Consider the following 21,747-nt stretch of genomic DNA (forward strand, 5'->3'; position numbering starts at 1 on the left):
CACATCACTAGCATCATAGACAAATTTGAGAGGAAAATCCATCTTGTTTATGGTATGCGAATTGGGTCGATTATGTCATGGCGGGTTAGATGTTTTCGGCAGTTGATTTTATTGAATTTGTTTTGAATTACGCCGTCAATGATCTCGTTTCAAACGCTGTCGTTTAAAAATAAGCTTATTTGTATAATAGTGATCTTTTTATAAACTATTCAAATGCTGAAACGGTTGCAAATGGGCCTTCGCGCGTTCATGCTGCTCGCATCAAAAGTATGGAGTTGTTTTTGTTATATGTTTAAGAAGCAATATCGAGCGGTAAATATAAATAATAATGTCTGCGTTGTTGTTTAATTATAAGTTTTTACGCAGACATGAAAGTCTCACGTGGCATTTGATTTTCAGTTGGCTCAATATCAATCCGTCAAATATGAGATGTATCCACTTTCGCCAGTATCTAGACACAGGCTGAGTAAGTACAATTTTATCTGTTTTTATCGCTTGCATTGTTCAGATAATGTATGATTTGAAACTACTAGTTATTTTGGTATGTAAATATTATCGTTGACATGCGCCAATCTGAGATTATATTTACGATTTATGTGAACATAAACAGAGTACTCTTAGTAATAAATTACTGAGACATGCACTGTGTGTTCTAGTGAGAGCAGTTAAAAGTATCCAATAAGAAACTATCATCTCACTCTTACTTGCACATCTTTAATGATTTCTATTTTTATTATAATCTAATAATCATATGATTAATTGATTATGATAAGTTGCTGCGTATATGTTGATGTGTGAATAATTTTGAATTGGTGATATATAGCACCAACTATTTACCTATTGGTATCATACAGTAAATCTGTTTGTACTTCAATTCAGCAATTTGTGCAAAAAGAACACTCGCACTAAACTACACTATGTCCATGAAAACCAATATACATCATATTTAATAACACTATGCTCAAGATTTAAGCAAGCAGCAATTGCATTATATTAATCTAACTACTATATTATTATAAACCTAATAGTTGAATAAATGCCTGTATCATCCCATTCCTGGGCAACGGCAGTCCCCATAGTTTCCTACTGTAGCCTATCTCCGGTAGTCTGATTCCAAACCTCTATGTTAAAGAAATCATAGTATAAGATGTTGTACAAGAACTCCTCAGTGATCTGCATACCTAATGAGGCAAAGAATCACATCACTTGATTTCTTACTGAGCATATGTCAATGTCAGTCTCGTACATAGCAGTAAATTGTGTCTACTTTCTAAACTTGCTTGTGGTAGGTTATGTTATCTCATTTGTCATGTTATCTGATTAATCACACACTTAACATGTTTGTATAAAGATTATCATGATTTTTTATAGTGTAAATGGGTCGTTCTAAGTTATGAGGTAATTTCAATGTCAATGAATTTTTTTATATTTTTAATTGATAATTTATTTAAAATAAAGCTGTGAGATTATCAAAGTCAGTATCTTCTGTAAGGTCACTAAAATTCACCGATGAAATGTTTTTAATTTAGTCACAAAAGCGCCTTAAACATGAAAAATTTATCTCCCCTGGTCTGTCCTTTAACCGATCATGTTAATAAATTAGTATTTTTAACTATCTTTAAATTATTAAATAAATTAAATTGTGTATTATTTAAAAACTAGACAAACTAAATTAAAGCAATGAAAAAAATAAAAAAGGTAACATTTAGATATTCATAAAATGTTTAATATTGAAATTTGTCCCTCGTATATAGCATCTCTTCCCCTGGCGTTTTGTTTTCATTAAAAACTCACGACTTTTAATTTCGCCGCGTAAATTCTGACCTGGAGCACAAAGTTACTAACGTGAAGTTGACAGCAAGCCGTCGGCGCGAATGCGCCCGTCATATGGTTCGCTATTACACAGACACCACTTGGTGAAAACTGTCGTGGTTCAGTGAGTGTGTTCTTTCCCCTGGTAAGATTTTATTCTTTATTATAAGCATCAATATTTTACTTTCTTCCTAGAATTACTGTAATGTATGCAAAGAATCGTAATCTTCCCGTCTAATAACTTGTTACAAAAATTTAGACTTTTATATCGATATTTTGTCGAAATAGTATCTCCCCTGTCTTCTTTCCCCTGCCGCTTAAGGTACCAGGGGAGATACTTACTGCTCAGGGGAGATAACTGCTTCCTGCTTATGATGCAGTTATCCATTATTTAGTATCCGAGTGTATTTACCTAGTCTGGTTTTAGTTTAAACATAAATCTTGTTATTTTAAATGTCGATTGTACGAGTGTTTATTGTCGCTCTCATCCTAAATATCTCATACCAGGTAGTGTTCCTCGAAACTCTTATTGTTTTTGTAATAAGTAAAGGAGCAGTCCTTTTTAACCCGGTTACCTTATAGAAAAACGTCGATGCCAAGTTTCCATATTTTGGTTACAGATTATGGCGGCACGAAAAAAAATGACGCGTGAAGAACGCTTAGAAAAAAAACGTGTAGCGGAAAGACTGAGATACCAAAAAATAAAAAATGACCGTGTGAAATATGAATAGCAAAAGATTAAAGAGCAAAAGAAATATGATAAGAAAAAAGAAGGACTAATTAAAACTGTGAATGAAATGACACCTAGAGAACAAACAAATTGATTTTCGCATAATGTCATGTTTTTTTTGCTTTGTAGGAATGAAAGATTATTTTATAGTGAAGTCTGATGGCTGTTGAAATTAAGTCTGATTAATATTAAATAAAAATGAAGTTGATTCTCAAACTACCACTGTTATTTATTTCATAACACAACATAAATGTCCCTCCCCTGTCCTCAGTATCTCCCCTGGTCAGTTAAAAAATGGTAAAAAATTAAGATTTTTTCTGGCTGTTGTCTGGATATGAAGATAATAAGTGTTTTGGTAAGAAAATACTGATACTACATTAATTTTTTATCATTTTTGTCATGCCGCCTCTTCTAACATCATATTACCTCTTAACTGAGAATGACCCATATATCATAAAAAATGTAATGAAAGTTGTGGACTTTCCCTCTTACCATTGTAGTCTTATATATCACAATATGTGGTACTAGTATGTCAATATTTTATCCTAGATACCTTACCTGTGTTGGTGTCAAACACAATTTTAGCTGGGGTTGATTGCGGATTGTCAATTAAAGTAGTTGTATATTAGAGAAATGTTTATCAAAAAGGTATCTTAAAGTTAATATTGATTATTGTCCAAATAAGCTGCAATCCACTTGGTCTTCAAATCTATATATTCTCTATTCCGATTCACACATATATTTTGTTGAAATTTATTAATGCATAGTGAACTGGTATTATAAAATTAAATTCATTTCTAAAGTTGTTTTACATTGTTTTTATTCTGTGTATCTGATTCTTAACTGCAATATCCTTGCAGCAACTGAATGCCTCTTTAGCAAGGTCATTACTTTTACTTGGAATTTAAATGCGGTACATACTTTTACTAGCCTTCAGTAACTAGTTAAAGAAACACAATATGTATGTGATATTTGTATATTATGCATTTATTTCTTTTATAATTTGTTTTTTCCTGCTAGGACAAGGGACTATGCTCGATAGACAATAGAATTAATACTAAGAATATTTTCCTCCAACCTTATGCCCACCTTTTGTCTATCTGAAAAGATTTCCTAGGTTGAAAATGCCCTATGTGTAACCAGTTACTAACATGCATACATCCATTCTCACAAACTTTTGTATATTATACAAGTGAGATGTACACAAAGCGACAATTACTCTGTCTTCTGTGACTTATTAAATTAAGATATATTTCATCAGTTAAAATGATAATTTCTTGTGTACTGCAATGGTGAAGTGTTGTTGAGATTGTATCTGCTATGTGAAAGTTGTTTCATTAAGTCAACAAAGCGAAGCTGTTTTAATTAAATTAATTGAAAAGAAACAAAATTAGAAACTAATTAGACATACCTGTTGATCACAATGCTTAGAAAAGACAGTCAAAAGCAAAAATATGTGTACAGTGTCACATTTTCAGCCTTATTTTTATTAATGAAAATAGTTAAATTATAACTGGATATTATCTTTAAAGTTAATTATTATTTGTTGGTGATTAAAAGTAGTGATTAAATTTAAAATTTCATGTAAAAAAGTGAGGTTTAAAATGTCAAATGTGGAAGTGTATACATATTTTTGCTTGTAACTGTACATTTCCTGGTAAAATGTAATTACTGTATAGTCCATATCTCAGTGAGAGTGATATATTTAGCAATAAATTATTCCTAGGAAGGCCATTTCTGTAATTGATTGCAAGTTGTAAACGAAAGTTCGTTGAACTGTTGCTTCCTGATGTGTTTATTACTACTGCTATGTAAATAGTTAAATACTATAGTATATTGTAGTTACCCCAACATACAATCTGATTGAAATCATATAAGATGTTTATTGAACTCTCAAATAATCTTATTAGCAGCCTTGTGAATGTGGCACCCTCATTAGTGTATTATGCACTTGCACTGTCAACTATATTACAGCAGATTCCAGAAGTTAAAGATAGAATCGCCAGCTAGAGGACTTATACCCAGTTTCTTGGGTACATTTTACGCTAGTTTATCAGATTAAACGGTCGTTTTTATATAAGCATAAACACTATTGAATAGATTAACTAACGCTTTATGTACCTCAGAAACCGAGGGTAAGACCCCTCTCTCTTACTTCAGAGAGCCCATCCTTTCATTATCAGCGGGCTTATCACGTATCTCAGTTGACAACCAGTGTATGGCAAATTGATGATCACTATTCAGTACATTGCTGCTTCGACGTAACGTGTTAGTCACATTAATCCAACGAAGAAGACAATGTACAGCATAGTGGCTTTCAAATAGTTGTCAACTGGGATACGTGATAGGCCCCCAGGAGAGATACATAGTGTTGTGCAATTCTAATATGTGTGTATTACATTTGCAGGTCTAGTAAAAAGAAAAATGCTGGTCCTAGATCTAGACGAGACGCTGATCCACTCGCACCACGACGCGATGCTCCGGCCGACAGTGAAGCCGGGCACGCCGCCGGACTTCGTGCTCAAAGTCACCATAGACAAACATCCTGTGCGATTCTTTGTGCATAAGAGGCCGCATGTTGACTACTTTTTGGATATAGTGAGTTGATTTATTTTTATTCTTATTGGACTATATGACAAATGCATGCAACGGTTTTTAAATCGAAACTATATGGGCGTTAGAACTTTTCGTGGGCTCAGAAGAGGGTTCAGAGAGAAAGGAAATAACTATAATGAAAATGCTATAATGCCTGCTGCTGCTGGATAATTTTGCGCTAGGGTAATGTTAGGGTGTATTATATGTTTTGTGATATTTTAACAAAATTATCAGTACCTATTATCAAAAACAAAGCCTCGTGAGTGACATACTCAAGAGAGTTAGGAATCATTTTACTCTTATTTAGATATTATGCTTTAATTTTGGAACCTCACCTAACGATCTTATTCTTACTGTAGCAATTTTATTGGAATCGGCCTTAGTAGTTTAACCGTGAAAATAAATCAAAACCAACCAAATGATTATAAAAATAGAGCAATAATTATCCGATTACTGAGAACAATGGGTGGTGTTATCGCTAAACGTACGCCTGACAACAGTTTATAGGATTTTCCGTTTGAAATGGAGAATTAGTATCAAAACAAATATTTATGGTATAAAATATTACATTATTCATTATCCGGTCAGGAAATATCCTACGGAAACATACTAGTAGGTAAATATTAAATGCATTTACTTAATTTTTGCCTTTGGTATCATTGTTTCCACAAAAGATTTTCTGATAGCGTGAAATATGGTATCTTTATTAAAATGTTCAGTGATAATATTCTCGAAAAGACAAACAAATTTTTGCTTTTATATTTGCATGGGATAATAAATAAAAAATATCATTGGACAACTCACAAACGGTCATTTTGATTCCAAATTAAGCAGAGCTTGTACTATGGTAATCAAATAACTGATAAACATAGAATCAAAATACAATTTTATAATATTCTCAATGAATACAATTTATCCAACTTTATTACAAAACTAGCTTATATTTTTTCGTAACTTAAAGAAATTTATCAGTGAGCAAGGTACCGTGACGATAGTTATTTATCTTAAACTAGTCATGATGATATAGCTAAACAGTTTTTATTCAATGAGTTATAAATTTAATTTGTTTTGCTGTTTTCCACTCTACAATTTTTATCATCGCAACAATGATTGAAACTACAAAGCACACCAGTAGCCATGCCTTAATCTGTATCATGAACCGAAAACAGAAGTGTTTTTGGCGTAAAGAAATATCTATTTGAGGAAATTAGCATAGCCACAATGAAATTATTTGAAAACCATTAGATATTGAAAAAAATAATAACCTCTATATTCCTAACAAAAACAAAATAAGAACGTTTTCTTTTAAAATCTGTTTCTAGAACAATTTTTCTTCAAATAAATACTGCTCGTACAATATGTGACAATTTCCTCCACAAATAATGCTTGCTAAGTGATTCAGTTTGCACATTTAGCGGTTTTCAAGTCACTTCACAATCCTGCAACATAACTTAGTATAACATTATCCATTTATGATAAACCTAATACTATCCTATTATCGCCACAGAACAGATAACTAATAGATGTAGCGGACTATATTTTTATAAACAAAAGATACGGATAATCCTTGTGTCGCAGGGATTATTTACCGTGAAAATTACGCGTAATATTTATATTGTATCGAAACAATTTATGCCAGCGGCACTGGCGTTATTTTTTTCGGGGATGCAATATACCACCTCGTCATATTATAATCAAAATCGGTACAGACGCTGTGGTGAAAAAATATGTAAACATTTTTATTATAACGGGGGACTTGGTTGGTAATCTACATTCAAGTACTTAAATTAATTTGTTTAGCAGTGCAATATGATTGGATTCTTATACCTAAGATTAAACTTGTATTTTAATTCCTGTTGAAATCTATGTCGAATGTAATAATGATACGTTATAAACACACAAATAAAAACATCAGGAAATTATATGACAAATATTATTTAGGCCTAGTGTATAACGGAACTAACTTTACTTTTGAGACTCCTTACAACACAAAGTGCTGGTTTCACGGCTTAAAAATAAGTGTTAGATAACCAACTGATAGATAAAGTGACAGCTAATGTATGAAAACACCCGTCTAAATTCCACCTAATAAACATATTTAGCAGTGGCAGGATAAGATTTTATTTGTCAGATAATATAGCAAGGGAAACCATTTAAATAAAATGAAGTATTCTCAGCAGAATCACTCTATAGTCCATTAAACCATGTCCTATATCCGACTTTGCATACAAAAGTGATACTAATGTATTATACAATGCACAAGGATAAGTTTTACATAAATGTAAACAATCCCGTCTTGGACCATGTGTGACGCATGGTGGCCACATGTTTATATAACATTTTAACCACAAATATGTGTCCTAGATGGATTATAAATAGAGTCTTTTAGATATTATATACATACAATGCTTAATGAAGGTGAAATATAGTAATAACTTCAGTTTGTGACTTTGTCCGCGTGAAAATATTTGTCGGGGTAAAAAGTATCCTGTATTCATAATACAGGTGATACGCTAATAGTGATTGAAATTTTAAATAAAAACCGTTTAGTAGTTTTGTCGTGATTGAGTGGCAAACATACATCCTTCGACAAAATCTTTCATTTATAATATTAATACGACTAGCTTATGCTCGTGACTTTATACGTTTGAAAAGATTTACCGGAGTATGATCTATCTTGTCTTAATTAACGATTACTTAGAAAATCTTTGTGACTTAGACGAATGTATCCGATTTGCTCTTTATTATTTATTTATTTAGCGGGTACGCTTCTAAACTTGGCTAGAAAAGACCGATAAGCACTATGCCCGACCCGAGCATCGAACCTGAAATTTCACAATCAACAGACGGATACACTATAGACTGCACCACAGAGACAGACAACTGTTTAGTTAATTCCAAAATAATGTAGCTTAATACAAGTGTAACCGCAGCCTAATACATGATTTAAATAATTGCAAAGTGTATCATGGGATACAGTTTATGTTTCATTCATAACGCTACTACATATTTATTCAGTTTCGATCGATTTCATGTTTACATTTTGTCTTATACTTGAACTTCTCTTAGATGTGTAGCAGCTTAAAAAATAAATATCCTATATTATGTTAATCCAGTTTATAGATATTTAGTTTAAATATATTTTTTACTTGTAAATATTTTTGTGTCAATAATATAATATGACACTTAAATTGGAAAAAAAATCCAGTTTATAATATATCTGTGTCCCAAATTTCATCAAAATTCGTTCAGTAGTTTCGAACGAAATTGAACAACAAACAATGATAATTTTTCCTTTTTAATACGGGTAGGATATTCAAAGTCCCTGCGATTCTTGCATTATGGTTAAACTCCTTTGAATACGTCAATATATTTCGACCTAAATGATTCTACATAAACGGAAATATAGATGACTAATGCTTGACCAATGTCATTGACCTTTGATACCAGCCCTCTACATACTGTACAAATTCCAATTTGACAGATCAAAATCGCCTATGACATCACGTTGCTAAAAATTCTGAGATAATCTATTTAGTTGCCTGACATAACGATTCTTTGATAACCTCGAATTTTGTGATTAGTCATCCCTTTTTTACATATTTGTTAAGGAATATAATGAAAGTGAGGCCTTTTAGGACTACAAATGTATTTGTATACTTGCGATATTTTTTTTTATGAGATGTCATCCTCAGATGTTTAAACATTATAAACTGCGTTTGAGAAGTCGGTCCTGAGCCTGACCTCTCACTGGTCGTGTCGGTTATCCGTCACCGGGCTATGAGAGTAAAGAAATAGAGACAGTACCAAAGTACTGTGCACACGCTTGGACAAAGTCCTGCACCATTGGCCGCTTTCAATGTAATTGTTCACCGTAGTCGTATATCTGCTAATAGGATATTATACAGTCCCATGTTTCTATTTCCTTAAAGGTATATAAGGAAAATTATAAGAAGTAAAGCGTAGTGAATATCCTTATGTTGCAATTAATACTGATTTCTCCATGTAATAAAAGTGTGTTATCTGTGCATCGAACCCGGTGGCGCGCCACTGCGTAATTTAAGCCTGTCCATAAACATTATCTTATTGTTCACTTCCTTATTTTCATTCATTACATCTGATTAAGTGACGGTTGATTGTAGTTGATAAGTAAAAGTCCGTTAGTTTATGAAACCGGTAAGGTATTTTCTTTGTAAGATTACTGATCTTTGTTTATTTATAATCCATACTAATATTATAAATGCAAAAGTAACTCTGTCTCTCTGTCTCTAACTCAATCACAGCTAAACTACTGAACCAATTTGCATGAAATTTGGTGTGGAGATATTTTGATACCCGAAAAAGGACATAGGCTACTTTTTATCCCGGGAAAATGACGCATAATGGGAAAATTAAGGTGGCGGACGGAGTCGTGGGTAAAAGCTAGTTGGTTTATATACCTATATACCTACTAATTCTCAAAGAGGGTTGACGTTAAGCAGGCGGCCGATCGTAAACACATTAGCCAAATCTCTTTTCGTCATGTCTTGGAGATTGAAAGCATGCTACACCGACTCTACTCGTCGTGGGATCAGGACTAAATAAAGAAGGTTATAACCTTCTTTATTTCGAGAAGACTTTAAAATTATATTTATACTAGCTGATTCGCGCATCTTCCCTTGCGTCACATAAGAGAGAATGGGTCAATTTTTTCCCCGTTATTGTAACTATTTTTACTGATACTCTACTCCTAGTGGTCGTAGCGTGATGATACGACCTAGAGCCTACAGCCTTTCTCGTCAGATGGGCTATCTAACGCTGAAAAAATTTTCAAATCGGACCAGCAGTTCCTGAGATTAGCTCGTTCAAACAAACAAACTCTTCAGCTTCATAATATTAGTATAGATAGTTATACTTATAAAAAAATAACTTGAGAGCAATGAAACGATATTCTATAGTTCACGGCTCGAATAGATTACTATTAAAAAAAAAGCAAAATTTGAAAAAAAAAGTTTTCAATCAGTCTTTTGATAGTCACGAAATGATAACAAACATTCGTCACAGTTTAGCACGTGTGTCTTGTTGTTTTTCACAAGTAGCTAGTCTCACTGGAAGGTGATAACTTATCGTCATTAATTTCCTGCTACTAAACCTGACTATTATGTAATACATATCGTACGATTTTGGCCTTAATTAGTAAATTGATAGAAGTCAATTTTCAATAGAGACTTCTATTAGTTTAGTCATTTCTGGACTTATCCCAAATATTAACTCGCTTCTAAGATTGAGGCTTCCCTTGAGAAATGTTAAAAATTCGCGCGGCATTTGATACCTGTAAATACAAATCTGCTTCTTCAGGGAATACTACCACCTATGATTTCTTTAATAAATGGTTAATTAATAAGATTTCTCAATATAAATAAACGAAATCATGTGTTGTTGGGATTTAATCATGATGTTGAAATTAAAATCATTTATTCATTTAGGTCAAATATTGACACTTGTGATAGTCGTTACAATTACTAAATCTACCACTAGCTCGGAAAGGGGGTAGAGCCTTATGAGAAGAGTTAGTGAGAACCCACGGCCACTCTTTTCTGTTTCAATATATTTTAACTAATTGATGTTGTTTGTGTTTCTAGGTGTCACAATGGTACGAGCTGGTGGTGTTCACAGCGTCGATGGAGATATACGGCGCGGCGGTGGCTGACAAACTTGACAACGGCCGGGGTATACTGCGGCGGCGGTTCTACAGGTAACACAATACTTTTCCCACTAGTGTTTAGTTTAAATTCTGATGACTTATAAAGTATAACATATAGATTTTTTACGCAATTATGCTAGCTTTCCATTGATTTATTATGTAGAACGAACAGGGTTAACTGAGTTTAGTTTTTTCTTACATAAGCGATGAGCTTTTAATATTTTCTGGTCTCTGCCTACCCCTATAGGGAAAAGACGTGATTTTATCTTTGTGTGCATGTATAAGCGATGAGATGACCAAATCCCGAAAAAGTCAGAATATATACGAAAGTTGTTCTTAATAAATGATTATCGCTATTCTATTTATTTATATTTTACTTTCAAATATTTTTCACTTATTTACTACGAGAAACAGTCATTCGTACTACCCAAATCACAATACTTGACATAGAAAATTGGCACACATAATAAAACGATATAATGATTGTTGACAGACAACACTGCACAGCGGAAAACGGTTCCTACACTAAAAACTTGTCGTCTATATGTGACGATCTCAACAGGGTGTTCATATTGGACAACTCGCCCGGCGCGTACCGGGACTTTCCAGGTAAATTACATCAGTTTATAAATATACCTAATAAACTGTTTTAAAGTAAGCAGTGCAGTCAATTGTAACTGTGATATTACGTAGCTATTTTGTAAAAATACTTCACAAAAACCTTACTTAATGAGCAAAGCGTTATTTTACAAAATAAATTTTATCATATCTCAGATATTTTGCTCGCCCTGCTTCCGCGTGCCCAGATCCCTTAATATGATAATAATCCCCGATTTTTACTAAATTGTTTTTATAGATTTTTTATTTAAAGCATAGGAATTCGGAGTATTTCGCAATGAAGGTTTGTAGTACGTGTAATCCTGTATGATAAGATGTCTGAATAAGGTTAGGGAAGTTTGTTAAGATTGTGCCAAGTGGCATTATTTAGTCTCTGTCTTTTCTGTATGGGAACATGGTGTGAAATGATGTATGTATGAATGTGTGTATTGTGTTTCAGACAACGCGATACCAATAAAGTCGTGGTTCTCGGACCCGCTGGACGTGGCGCTGCTGAACCTGCTGCCCGTGCTGGACGCGCTGCGCTTCACCCACGACGTGCGCTCCGTGCTCTCGCGCAACCTGCACCTGCACCGCCTGTGGTAGCGCACTACCGGTAATATACACCACACTGCTATACTCAGGCCGTTACGAACGTGCGAACTACGTCATAATCAAAAGAATGTGAGAATGTGCGAGCGAGAGAATCCGATAAAATCACATGACTTAGTTCGCACGTTTGAAATGGCTAACCCCGAGAAACACCATCCGAAAACTATTTTATTTTAACTTAAAGTTTACTCATTACTCTTTCATACTGTAACCCCTTTGAGTATAAAAGATATTTACAGAAATATTAATGTTTACTTTTCTTTAATTTCAGATAAAAACCGGCTTTTGTACAAAAGAAGGACGCCACAGGCCTCCTGAACTTATTTATTATTTTTTCACTCGTTAGGCGATTCAGCTTCTATTCATATAGATTTAACATAGTTGAATATTTTTTTTTTAAGTTTGTTTTTACGTAAATAAAAGTGATTATCCGGGGTATATACACGATCGTGTGTATTGGTTAGTTACCTACGTTTTGTAGGCTGTAGCGTTTTTAAAACGCTGTATTTGTGTTATTTTAAATAGGTAAGTGCAAGAATGACGGGTGTAGCCTCATTGTGAGCTGGGAAAGTTCCTATGAATCAGTGTGCTCCTATCGTGTTCATTATTCTACTTAGAACAGTTTTTTAAAGGCCTCAGTTGAGTGTATGATGGTAACACTTTTTCTATTGAATTTAATAGTATGGCAACTCTATCTTGAATCCGCCTGATTATAATAAAATCAAGTTTTTTTTTTCATCTTATTGTTTTTTATCATCTACCGAGTTATTCCATGACATTTTGTTTTGAAGACTATGTTAGTCTCTCTTTAGGCCCGAGTATAGTTGTTTAAAATCATTCGTGATGTGTTCATTTTTGTGTAAAACCGTGTGACCCTAATACCTAGCCAAATTATAAAAAAGTTTTCCCCAATCAGTAACTGAATGTAGTAGATACTCCCCAATTTACTGAAAAGATTCTTCTAATCGAAATCATCATTCGAATATTGGAAACTAGAACTAAAGACCAATGTTATTCTGATAGGCGTAACTTGTTCTTACAAAACATTATTAACTCTGTGTTCATAGAGTGTCGAAAATAAACAAAATAAACTAATTGTCAAAGCACTCATTAGTCTTTTTGTTTATAACTTTTCTACTTTATTCTAACTCACAAAGTTCATATTGATTTGGCAACGAACAGTAAAACTGGAGTCAGTTTACTAAGTCTTCGGAAACGGAAATTCTAGCTGACAATGGGGCCACATCAACGTTGTAATCGTCTGTCCCTTTCGCACTTCAAGCGATAAGCGAGATAGTCGCAACGTAACATTAATGCACTAGGGCTGTCTCGAAATCTCGTCAATTTTTTAGTTCATAATCGAATGTGTTCGTTATATGTACATATGTACGTACTTAGGCCAATGCAGTGTACTTGGACGTATGCTAAATATAAGTATTGTGTTGTGAATGTCTTTAGGAAAATTTAGAATATCCATCGTCGGATTCCTTGTTTTTTTATTTGTGGTTTAACGCAAATGTTTAGGTGAATATGTTTTTCGAAATTGACTGTAAAATGCACTTAGTTTCCAGACAGCCCTGATTCAATCATATCTTATTTTAGATTTATCTGCAAGGTGCTTACTGATATGGATATAGTACGAAAATAAATAAGTTCTTCAAAATATGACAAAAGTCTAAAATTCTATCGAATGGATGACAATCGTTTAGTCTAGGATTTACCAGTGAAAAGGAGTGGATACATCGAGCAAAAAGGTACTTAATTTCGTAATAAATAAAGTTTATTTCGCAATGTATTTATCCATATCTGAAAGCACCCGATCATTAGACGTAATACCCACCAAAATCAAAGCTTGCAATTGTGAACCATTTTGTTTATTCTAGTCGCCTCACTTTTGTTTAAAACTACTTGTCAAAATTGCCAAATTATCGATTTTAATTGGCAACACTGAGCTTTTTTTGTTGCCAGGTCAAAAAGTGCTAAAACGCGTGCTAAATTTTCGTTTTTATTTTATCGGAACAAAAGTGGGGTGCAGTTCTGCTCAAACAGTTAATTTACGATTATTTGTACCAATATTTTTATAGAATCTGATTGAAAATAATAATAATTACTAATAATAGAACCATATCTCTTTATTAGACAAAACTAATAACACTTTCCCTCATTTGCAAGGGTGAAATAATCCCACCGTATAGAAACTAACCTTACAAAATACTTATGACGACTGCCCTTAAGGCCCTCAGAACTAGTCACTGTAGTCATCACAAGTTAAAAAGATTTATGTGGCGACTACTATTCTAAGTGACAATAGCTGTACCTGTCATGGATCATGTTGAAAAGCAGTTTTGAACGAACTATCCACGCCAAAGATCGCTCCCCCAACTCATCATTTACCAACCGATGAGTGCAACTATTACTCAAAATATTGAAACGCTATTCAAGATTAAGTATCGCTCTTTCACGTAACATGAACTCTTGAGCATCGCTTAAAATTACAGTACGCGCAATCTATCTTGACCCACTTGAAGTTAGGCATAGAACATTTGCGCAGGTACCCTGAAACGTCACCATTTAGTTGCAGAAAATATCATCTGCGCAGTTACTGCTGCTAACTTTAAGCCGGCCGAGATTGCGCGTACATATTGTAAGTGGCGTTTTAGTATGAGCTTTGGTAATAAAAGTTTGGTACAAATAATCGCACAATCTTCCAGTGGAAAACTAACTTATTGTATATATAATTTGTAACGGACAGTCGTGCGTGATTTGCCTATTTTTGAACGCGCAACGTTGATCTCTTAGTTTTTAGTTCGCACTACGCTTCTTGGAGGCACTTTTAGAAATGAGTTCAGTTATCTATTACACGTACTAATGTGTGGACCTTATCATGAAATTTGTTGAACTTAAAATGCATTAAAATTTTGATAACAAGCAATTTATTGATATCATGACTTGTAATAAGGGAATTTAGGTTTTTACAGATAAGCAAACGTTAAAAATTATTTGCAACGAAATCTTGTTTTAAAAGGACATGTTTATACAACTTTTTTATATTTAAAAATCGGCAAATCACTAAGGGTGCTTTTCAACTGAGTCAGTACTCGTACTGTATGCAGTGTATTGCGCCCTAACTTTTCTTTTTAAGTCACACGCGCTGTGAGCCTCTCTTAATGACAATAGGATAGTGTACGTTACATAAACTATCAGGTACAAATGTATGCCGAATCAGTTACGATTAGTTTTTGTTCGCTATAAATGATTTATTATAAAAAAAAGTATTTTTGGTTTACACATTGTATTGTGTGCATCGGATTGTCAGGGCTCGGTTGGAAGCTTGTTTCTAGGAAGCATTTGTAAATTTTCATGTTGTATAAATAACTGCAAAAGTGTTTCTCCACTTCTTAATTAGATGTTGCATAAAACGTTTATAGCGAACAAAAAGTTAGAGTTTTAAAACATGTTATAATTACTATGTCGAGACTCGGCTAAGTCTTCTTAGTTTAATCCCATTGAATCGTGTAAATGATTAGTTTATATTGAAATTGTTTCTAATAGAAATAAATGTTCTTTTTTAAACCAAATAGTTGAGATAAATAGTTTAGTAATAAAAATGATAATCTGTTAGGATTCTTTCCTGGTAATGATTTTTGCAAAAATTAAAAAAAAACAAAGCGATGTTACTAATTCTAATACACAACTAGAAGCTAAACAATCGAGTTACATATAAAATTCTATGAAAATTAAGTTCGACCCGAGCTTACAAATAAACTTAATGATTTGTGATTTTATTTTTGCAAAAATTTCATTATCTACTTACCGGACTGTTACTAAATTGTCATTGTCTGTACCAGTGGCGTGTAAACGCTGTAATGATTGCAAGATCTTAACTTAACTTACCTTATTCTTTAGTTCATAAGGTTGATTTTTCATTGATTGTGTAAAGGCATAACGCCGCATTGAAGTGTTGCATGGAGGTAAACACAACTGAGGTTTGTCCAGTTTGAACTTAATCTCCAGAATAATTGAGAACACAAGTCATTATTGAGATATTCAAGCTTTACTGAAGTCATAAAACATAATAATATATTAAAAAATGCCGCCGATCGCGCTGATTCACTTATCCCGAATAGCAAATATTTTTGCCATTCATACGCTATTTCTGCGTGAAAGTTTACATAATTTGTAAAACCAATGAGGTTCATAAATGCCACTGGATATACCATATACCTTGAGTGTATTATATTCATCTCAAACTATTTGGGTAATAGGATCAACAATATCTTATCCCACCAGCCACTGATGTGTTTACCCCCATACAAAACACTCTCAACAGCATCAATATAATTTTAAAATGTACTTGTAAATTACTTTCCAACTAGTGTCTGATAGGCACTCAATGCAATTTATTTAACCCGTAGCATATCATAGTTCCATTTTGAAATTCACAGGGTGATTCCTTTATACAGTGAGATTAACTTGTAGTTTTCAGTTGACAACCTCGTGAGTTATATCGGGAGATGTTTCGAGTGTCTTGTGTGAACCACAAACTTTATTTGAGGCCTTTTCACATCCAAACGCCCATTTAACCTTGAATTCACAGGTGTTATAGCTTTAGCCATATCAACATCATGTATAAAAATAAACTCAAGAAATCGTCACGTAGCTTATCGGCACAGAAAGAACCAATTTGTTTAAAATTTGATTACGTATTTGTATTTGTCTTACTACAATGTCGAGGTTAAACGGATTGCCTGGCGACCAGAGTGCGTGTAGATCTGACGATTAGTGACGACATCTCTGTAACCACGTCAAAGCACGCCACTCGACTCGACCTATGAGTAAGTGAGTCGACTTCTACGCTCATACAAAACACTCGAAACATATAATCAATCTATATATTGTATTTCACAAAACGCATAGCACAATTTATAACATTATCAAATGCAACACATGCAGAATTAGCTGTTATTTTTTCTAAAAATATTCCCATACATCATTATTTGTAAATATCAACTTGGCGAAAGGGAAAGACACATAAACACAACCAATTTAGAGTTCCATGTAAATTGTATGTATGAAACTGAAGGCCGTTTTCTAATATTTTAACTGCAACATCTAACAAACGAACAGTATTGTTAAGTATTTCTTAAAAAATAGAATTTAATGAGAAAAAAAATATATTTGTAATATGAAGTTCATTTTTGATAAATGTGAATAAGTTATCAAGTGTTTTCATGTGTACATTTATTCAGTAGATTTCTCATGTAATAAATAACCTTTTCAATAGTAAATGTCTAGTACTGTTGTAAGTTAACAAAATTTTCTTTGTAGTTAAAATATTCAAACTCGGCTATAAAATTTGATAAATGTTTACTGTTCTTATAGAAACATGGATGACATCGACATGCCTATGTTGGCGACTACATTAATATTGAAAACTAATATTACGGTCTCAACTGGTTGTTCAAAGTTCAAAAAGCGATTTGTAATATAGCAATATTAAATCGATTTAAAAAAATGTTTGCCTTTTTTTGTCCTTCGTACAACAAGCCACAACTTGCAGACCTGTGTAAGGACCTGGGTAGTGACCTAGTCTTCCACTAGCTTATTTCCAATTTGATATCATCAAGGCAAGTTTTACCTAATGATGAAATAATTTCATTTGAATTGATGACTACAATTTAGTTTGACTTTAATATCTCTGGATAGTTCAATAGACCCATCACAGTTAAACATCTGTAATTGCTGTTGCTAGGTATAAGATAAGTACCATTACCTAATCATCTTACCAGATTTGGGAGACTAAAGGTTATCAGAAATGAAATACAGTAAGTTACTTCGATGAACCCTTTAATTTGAGACTATTTTGATGATAAAATTCTAACTGAGTTGTCAAAATCTATTATCGCCAGAACTACTTGTTTACAACACGTCAAACAGGACAGTGGGAGCTTTCAAAAGTTACACTGGTATAAATCAAACTAATAATATGTACAGAATCAACATTGTAGGCCAAAATTAGTTCACGTCGAATCAGGTATGCTCCCTTCTAATGAAACACCTAATAACATATCCACTCAATTATGTGGCTGTCTAATTTTATAAGTTTTTTCCGTAACATTCATAAAACATTATTAGGTGTACAAGCACAAAGATGTTTAATAATTTTATTAGATGTTTTCGAAAGATAACATTTTTTTTCTATAATTTACAACAAATATAATAAGGTCTTAATAGGATCTTACATCAAAGTCAATCATTTCAGTAGGATAACTCTTCAGATGGAAAGTAATCATATTTAAATCCATTTCAATTGTGAAATAGTGACTTGAGGTTATTATAAGCTTTGGAAGTCAGCAGAACACTTCCATGTTATATTTATTGAACTTATACATTTTTATAATGTGCATAGCACATTACACCTAACATCTTTAAGTTGATTCTTAGGAGAAATATAACTTAAGCAATTATTGTTTCTCCCTAAACAAGTGACTAATTTTTACATCTTTAAAGAAAAATATTTTAACCAATCATTTGTTTTCCCCTGTATCTAATGTATATTAAGTCTTCTTTTTGTATAACAATCAATACATATACTAAAATTTTACTGAAAAATGAGATATAAAAATCAGGGACAAATCTCACTATTAAGTTACTGTCAAAATTTTACATGAAATAAAAACATTTAACATACAATAAAACTTAGAAAAAGTCTGATGTCTATGCTGTAATGAGAAGGAATAAATTCTTGTAAAGGTATAGCAAATGTTTGCAGTCCTTATAACATTAAAAGATGTTTCATATTTCAAAATAATCTTACTCAAGTTTTAATGCAACACATTTCAATAAAAATATCTTTTAGAAAAGCGTATTTGTCAAGGTAGTCAATAGTATTGTCTTTCAAAATGTACACATACTTAATATTGCAATGAACTCTGCTAAAACTAAACAGAAGGTACTTGTTGTTCTGATATATTGGATTTTGAATACAACCTTAAGCTGAAGCCAATATAAATATCACAAATAGCGGCTTAAGGGATCTTTTCAAGATCTGTCCAAATAAGAAGGTAGGTCACTAAAATTCATTCTCTGTACAGGTTACAGTCAAAGGTTTAAAACTTATTTAAAAATACTCCAAACAATGAGTCACTACAAAACTAGAGGGTCTACACAACATTTTTCAAGAAGATTCAGTTTATACTGCTTTAGTTTATATTCAAATTACGGCTGTACATTTTATACTTCAAACATCAGCAACTGTTGATGACAGTCACTTTTAGGAGAATGAATTTTATGACACAGAGAATGCCTTTTCTGAAAAGGATTTCACATAAGCCTCATGCAATTTATTCACAAAGTCAGCATCATGTTTCAAGAGATAATTGAAAGCTTGAAGCAGCTGGTTCCTAGTGAGCGGTTCAGGTGAAGGCTGGACATCACCTCCGGTGCTAGCAGTAAACATTGTTGGAGGCATCAGTGCCGGCTTCTGCTGAGTTGTCACAGAGTCAATCAACGGATACATTCCAATCTCATCCAACTTGCTACCATTAAAAGAGCTTACCGTGTGACTTATATCCTGAGATTGGTTCAAGTATGTAGCCAGTGGTGATGTAGGCTTAGGTGATGATATGTGCATCAAATTCAGCTCACTCTCCAATGGTATTATACCATTTGTATCACTAGAATCCAGTTGTCCTTTCTTCAGTGCAGGTATCCTCTGCTGGTTTTGTTTGTCGATAGGAGTAGACTTTAATGGGAACCCACAATTTTGTCTCATTGCTGTGTCCAAGTTCATATTTCCATTGGAACTTTGTGCCTCTTGAGGTGTCACAGAGCGCTGCTGCTTCTCTATATGCTCCACAGAATGCGCGGGGTTACTCATCAGCCTCTGGAGTAGCTGCGGGACTTCACGGGCATCCGTTGGACGAGGTCCAAATATGCCTGGCGAGGGCAGTGACGAAACTGCTGGCATTTGAGCTGCCGCCGCGCCGCTTCCAGCTTTTGCAAAGAAGTCCATCACACTTTGCGACGTCATGTCGGGTGCTCGGGACGGCGTTGAATCACTTTTGTTAGCTACGAGTCCCTTGTTAGAGTTGAAATCATCTTGGGCTTTGCTCAGCATGCTGAATATATCAACGGGTGCACTCGAAGGCGTTGATGTACTATAAACTGCATTCTGCGCCATGTTTTCGCCGGGGGCTTGCTTCATCGACTCTTTGATCAGAGAATTTAACTTTGTGGCAACTCTAACGCACTCGTCTTTATCGTAAAACCATATGCCGTAAATGCGACACTTGGCGTTTCGATACAATAGAAAAGGTTCCTTCAATTGGAGTTCTATTCCTTTTGACACTGGTTCAATTAGGTTATTCGTACTCAATCTGTTCATAATCACTAAACTATGGTACGGTTCCCCATTTCTACTGTACACAAACAAAGCACCCTCGATGTTAGTTTTCTCCCATTCGTTCTCTTCGAATGTATAAAGCGCGACGTGGGTAGCACTGTCGATTATTTCTCTAGCGTATGGATCTGCCCTCTTTAGGGCCGCAAAATTCATACGTAGTCCGGTGTCAGCCATTTTACAGCAACAAAATACAAGTTTTTATACAGCTAGCAAGCATCACAGCAAAATGACAAGAACGAATAAATTCGCCATTTTAGAACCGTTCCATACGCTCATTTCGTTCAGTTTATAACCTACCTTCGAAAAAATCATTATTTATGCAGAAACTCTTAATAACGTATTATATTTGAATATTACTGATAATTTCATTGTATGTATTTAACCAATCTTGAGAATGGTAAATATAGTCCAATCAAAAACATTTTTCTACAAGTTCTTTTCGATAGTTATGTGTAGAATGGAACGAAATTTTGACGAACTGCAACTACTGCATCACTGCACCAACCACGACCAGTGCGCATTGAATGGGGATTAACATTGTCCTTTAATTTTTTACTGACTGCAATCAATTTAGAATACTAGACACAAAATTCCCCAGAGAGTTATGTTTCAAGCGGCAATTTTCGAAAAATATTTTAAAAAATCCTGGTTTGACGACACTATAGAAAAAAGTACCTAATCAGTTTTTTGCAACTACTGAGGATAACAATCTAGTTCTTAAATAATTGGATTATTATCTTCTATATATAATTCTTCTATAAGTGTGTATGTCACTGAACTTCTCTTAAACGACTGGACCGAATTTGATGAATTTTTTTGTGTATGTTCAAGGGGATCTGAGAATGGTTTAGATTATTATAAAAAGTTTAAAATTTTCAAATTAAAGACGTCTAGACAGGACAGCGTCTGTCGGGTCCGCTAGTTATCTTCTATAAGTTTCAATACAGTGTTTAAGGGTTTTCAGCTGCAGTATTTATTAAGTTTATTTAGGCCCTGATTTTAATTAAGTACCGAAATTCGAAATCAGCTAGAGACTGTGACATCCTATTATTATAAACTACGGCAAAAGATTTACGTATCGAAGTCCCAGTAATAGTACCTATCTAAATACAGATTCCAAAAAAAAAATGCTTTCCGCTACGAAATTTCATACCCAAGGTAAAATCTATAAAACCGTTTGAGGCCGTAGTACTATACTCCAAAAGCGAAAGATTATTTTATTATTACCATACTTTTATTCGTTCCATGAATCTGGCGCAAATGAATAAAAGAAGCAACGTTTTGCGTGAAACGTTTATAACGTGTACATTACTG

At 33.7% G+C, this 21,747-nt stretch overlaps 2 protein-coding genes across 2 annotated transcripts; one reads left to right on the plus strand and one right to left on the minus strand.

The window, feature by feature from the left end:
- The first annotated feature begins 61 nt into the window (after positions 1-61).
- Positions 62-17,559, plus strand: Dd (CTD nuclear envelope phosphatase 1-like protein dullard). Its single transcript, XM_076122248.1, has 7 exons — positions 62-312; positions 400-466; positions 4,950-5,140; positions 10,759-10,871; positions 11,314-11,429; positions 11,878-12,033; positions 12,301-17,559. The coding sequence occupies exons 1-6, from the start codon at positions 214-216 to the stop codon at positions 12,021-12,023; spliced, it is 732 nt and encodes a 243-aa protein (XP_075978363.1). The 5' UTR covers positions 62-213; the 3' UTR covers positions 12,024-12,033; positions 12,301-17,559.
- A 300-nt stretch (positions 17,560-17,859) lies between these two features.
- On the minus strand, positions 17,860-20,710 carry DCP1 (decapping mRNA 1). The gene is made up of 2 exons (XM_076122247.1): positions 19,588-20,710; positions 17,860-19,512 (listed from the first exon to the last, which is right to left on the minus strand). The coding sequence occupies exons 1-2, from the start codon at positions 20,605-20,607 to the stop codon at positions 19,318-19,320; spliced, it is 1,215 nt and encodes a 404-aa protein (XP_075978362.1). The 5' UTR covers positions 20,608-20,710; the 3' UTR covers positions 17,860-19,317.
- Positions 20,711-21,747: the final 1,037 nt, after the last annotated feature.

This window comes from Anticarsia gemmatalis, chromosome 13 (assembly GCF_050436995.1).
Source record: "Anticarsia gemmatalis isolate Benzon Research Colony breed Stoneville strain chromosome 13, ilAntGemm2 primary, whole genome shotgun sequence".
Classification (NCBI taxonomy): domain Eukaryota; kingdom Metazoa; phylum Arthropoda; class Insecta; order Lepidoptera; family Erebidae; genus Anticarsia; species Anticarsia gemmatalis.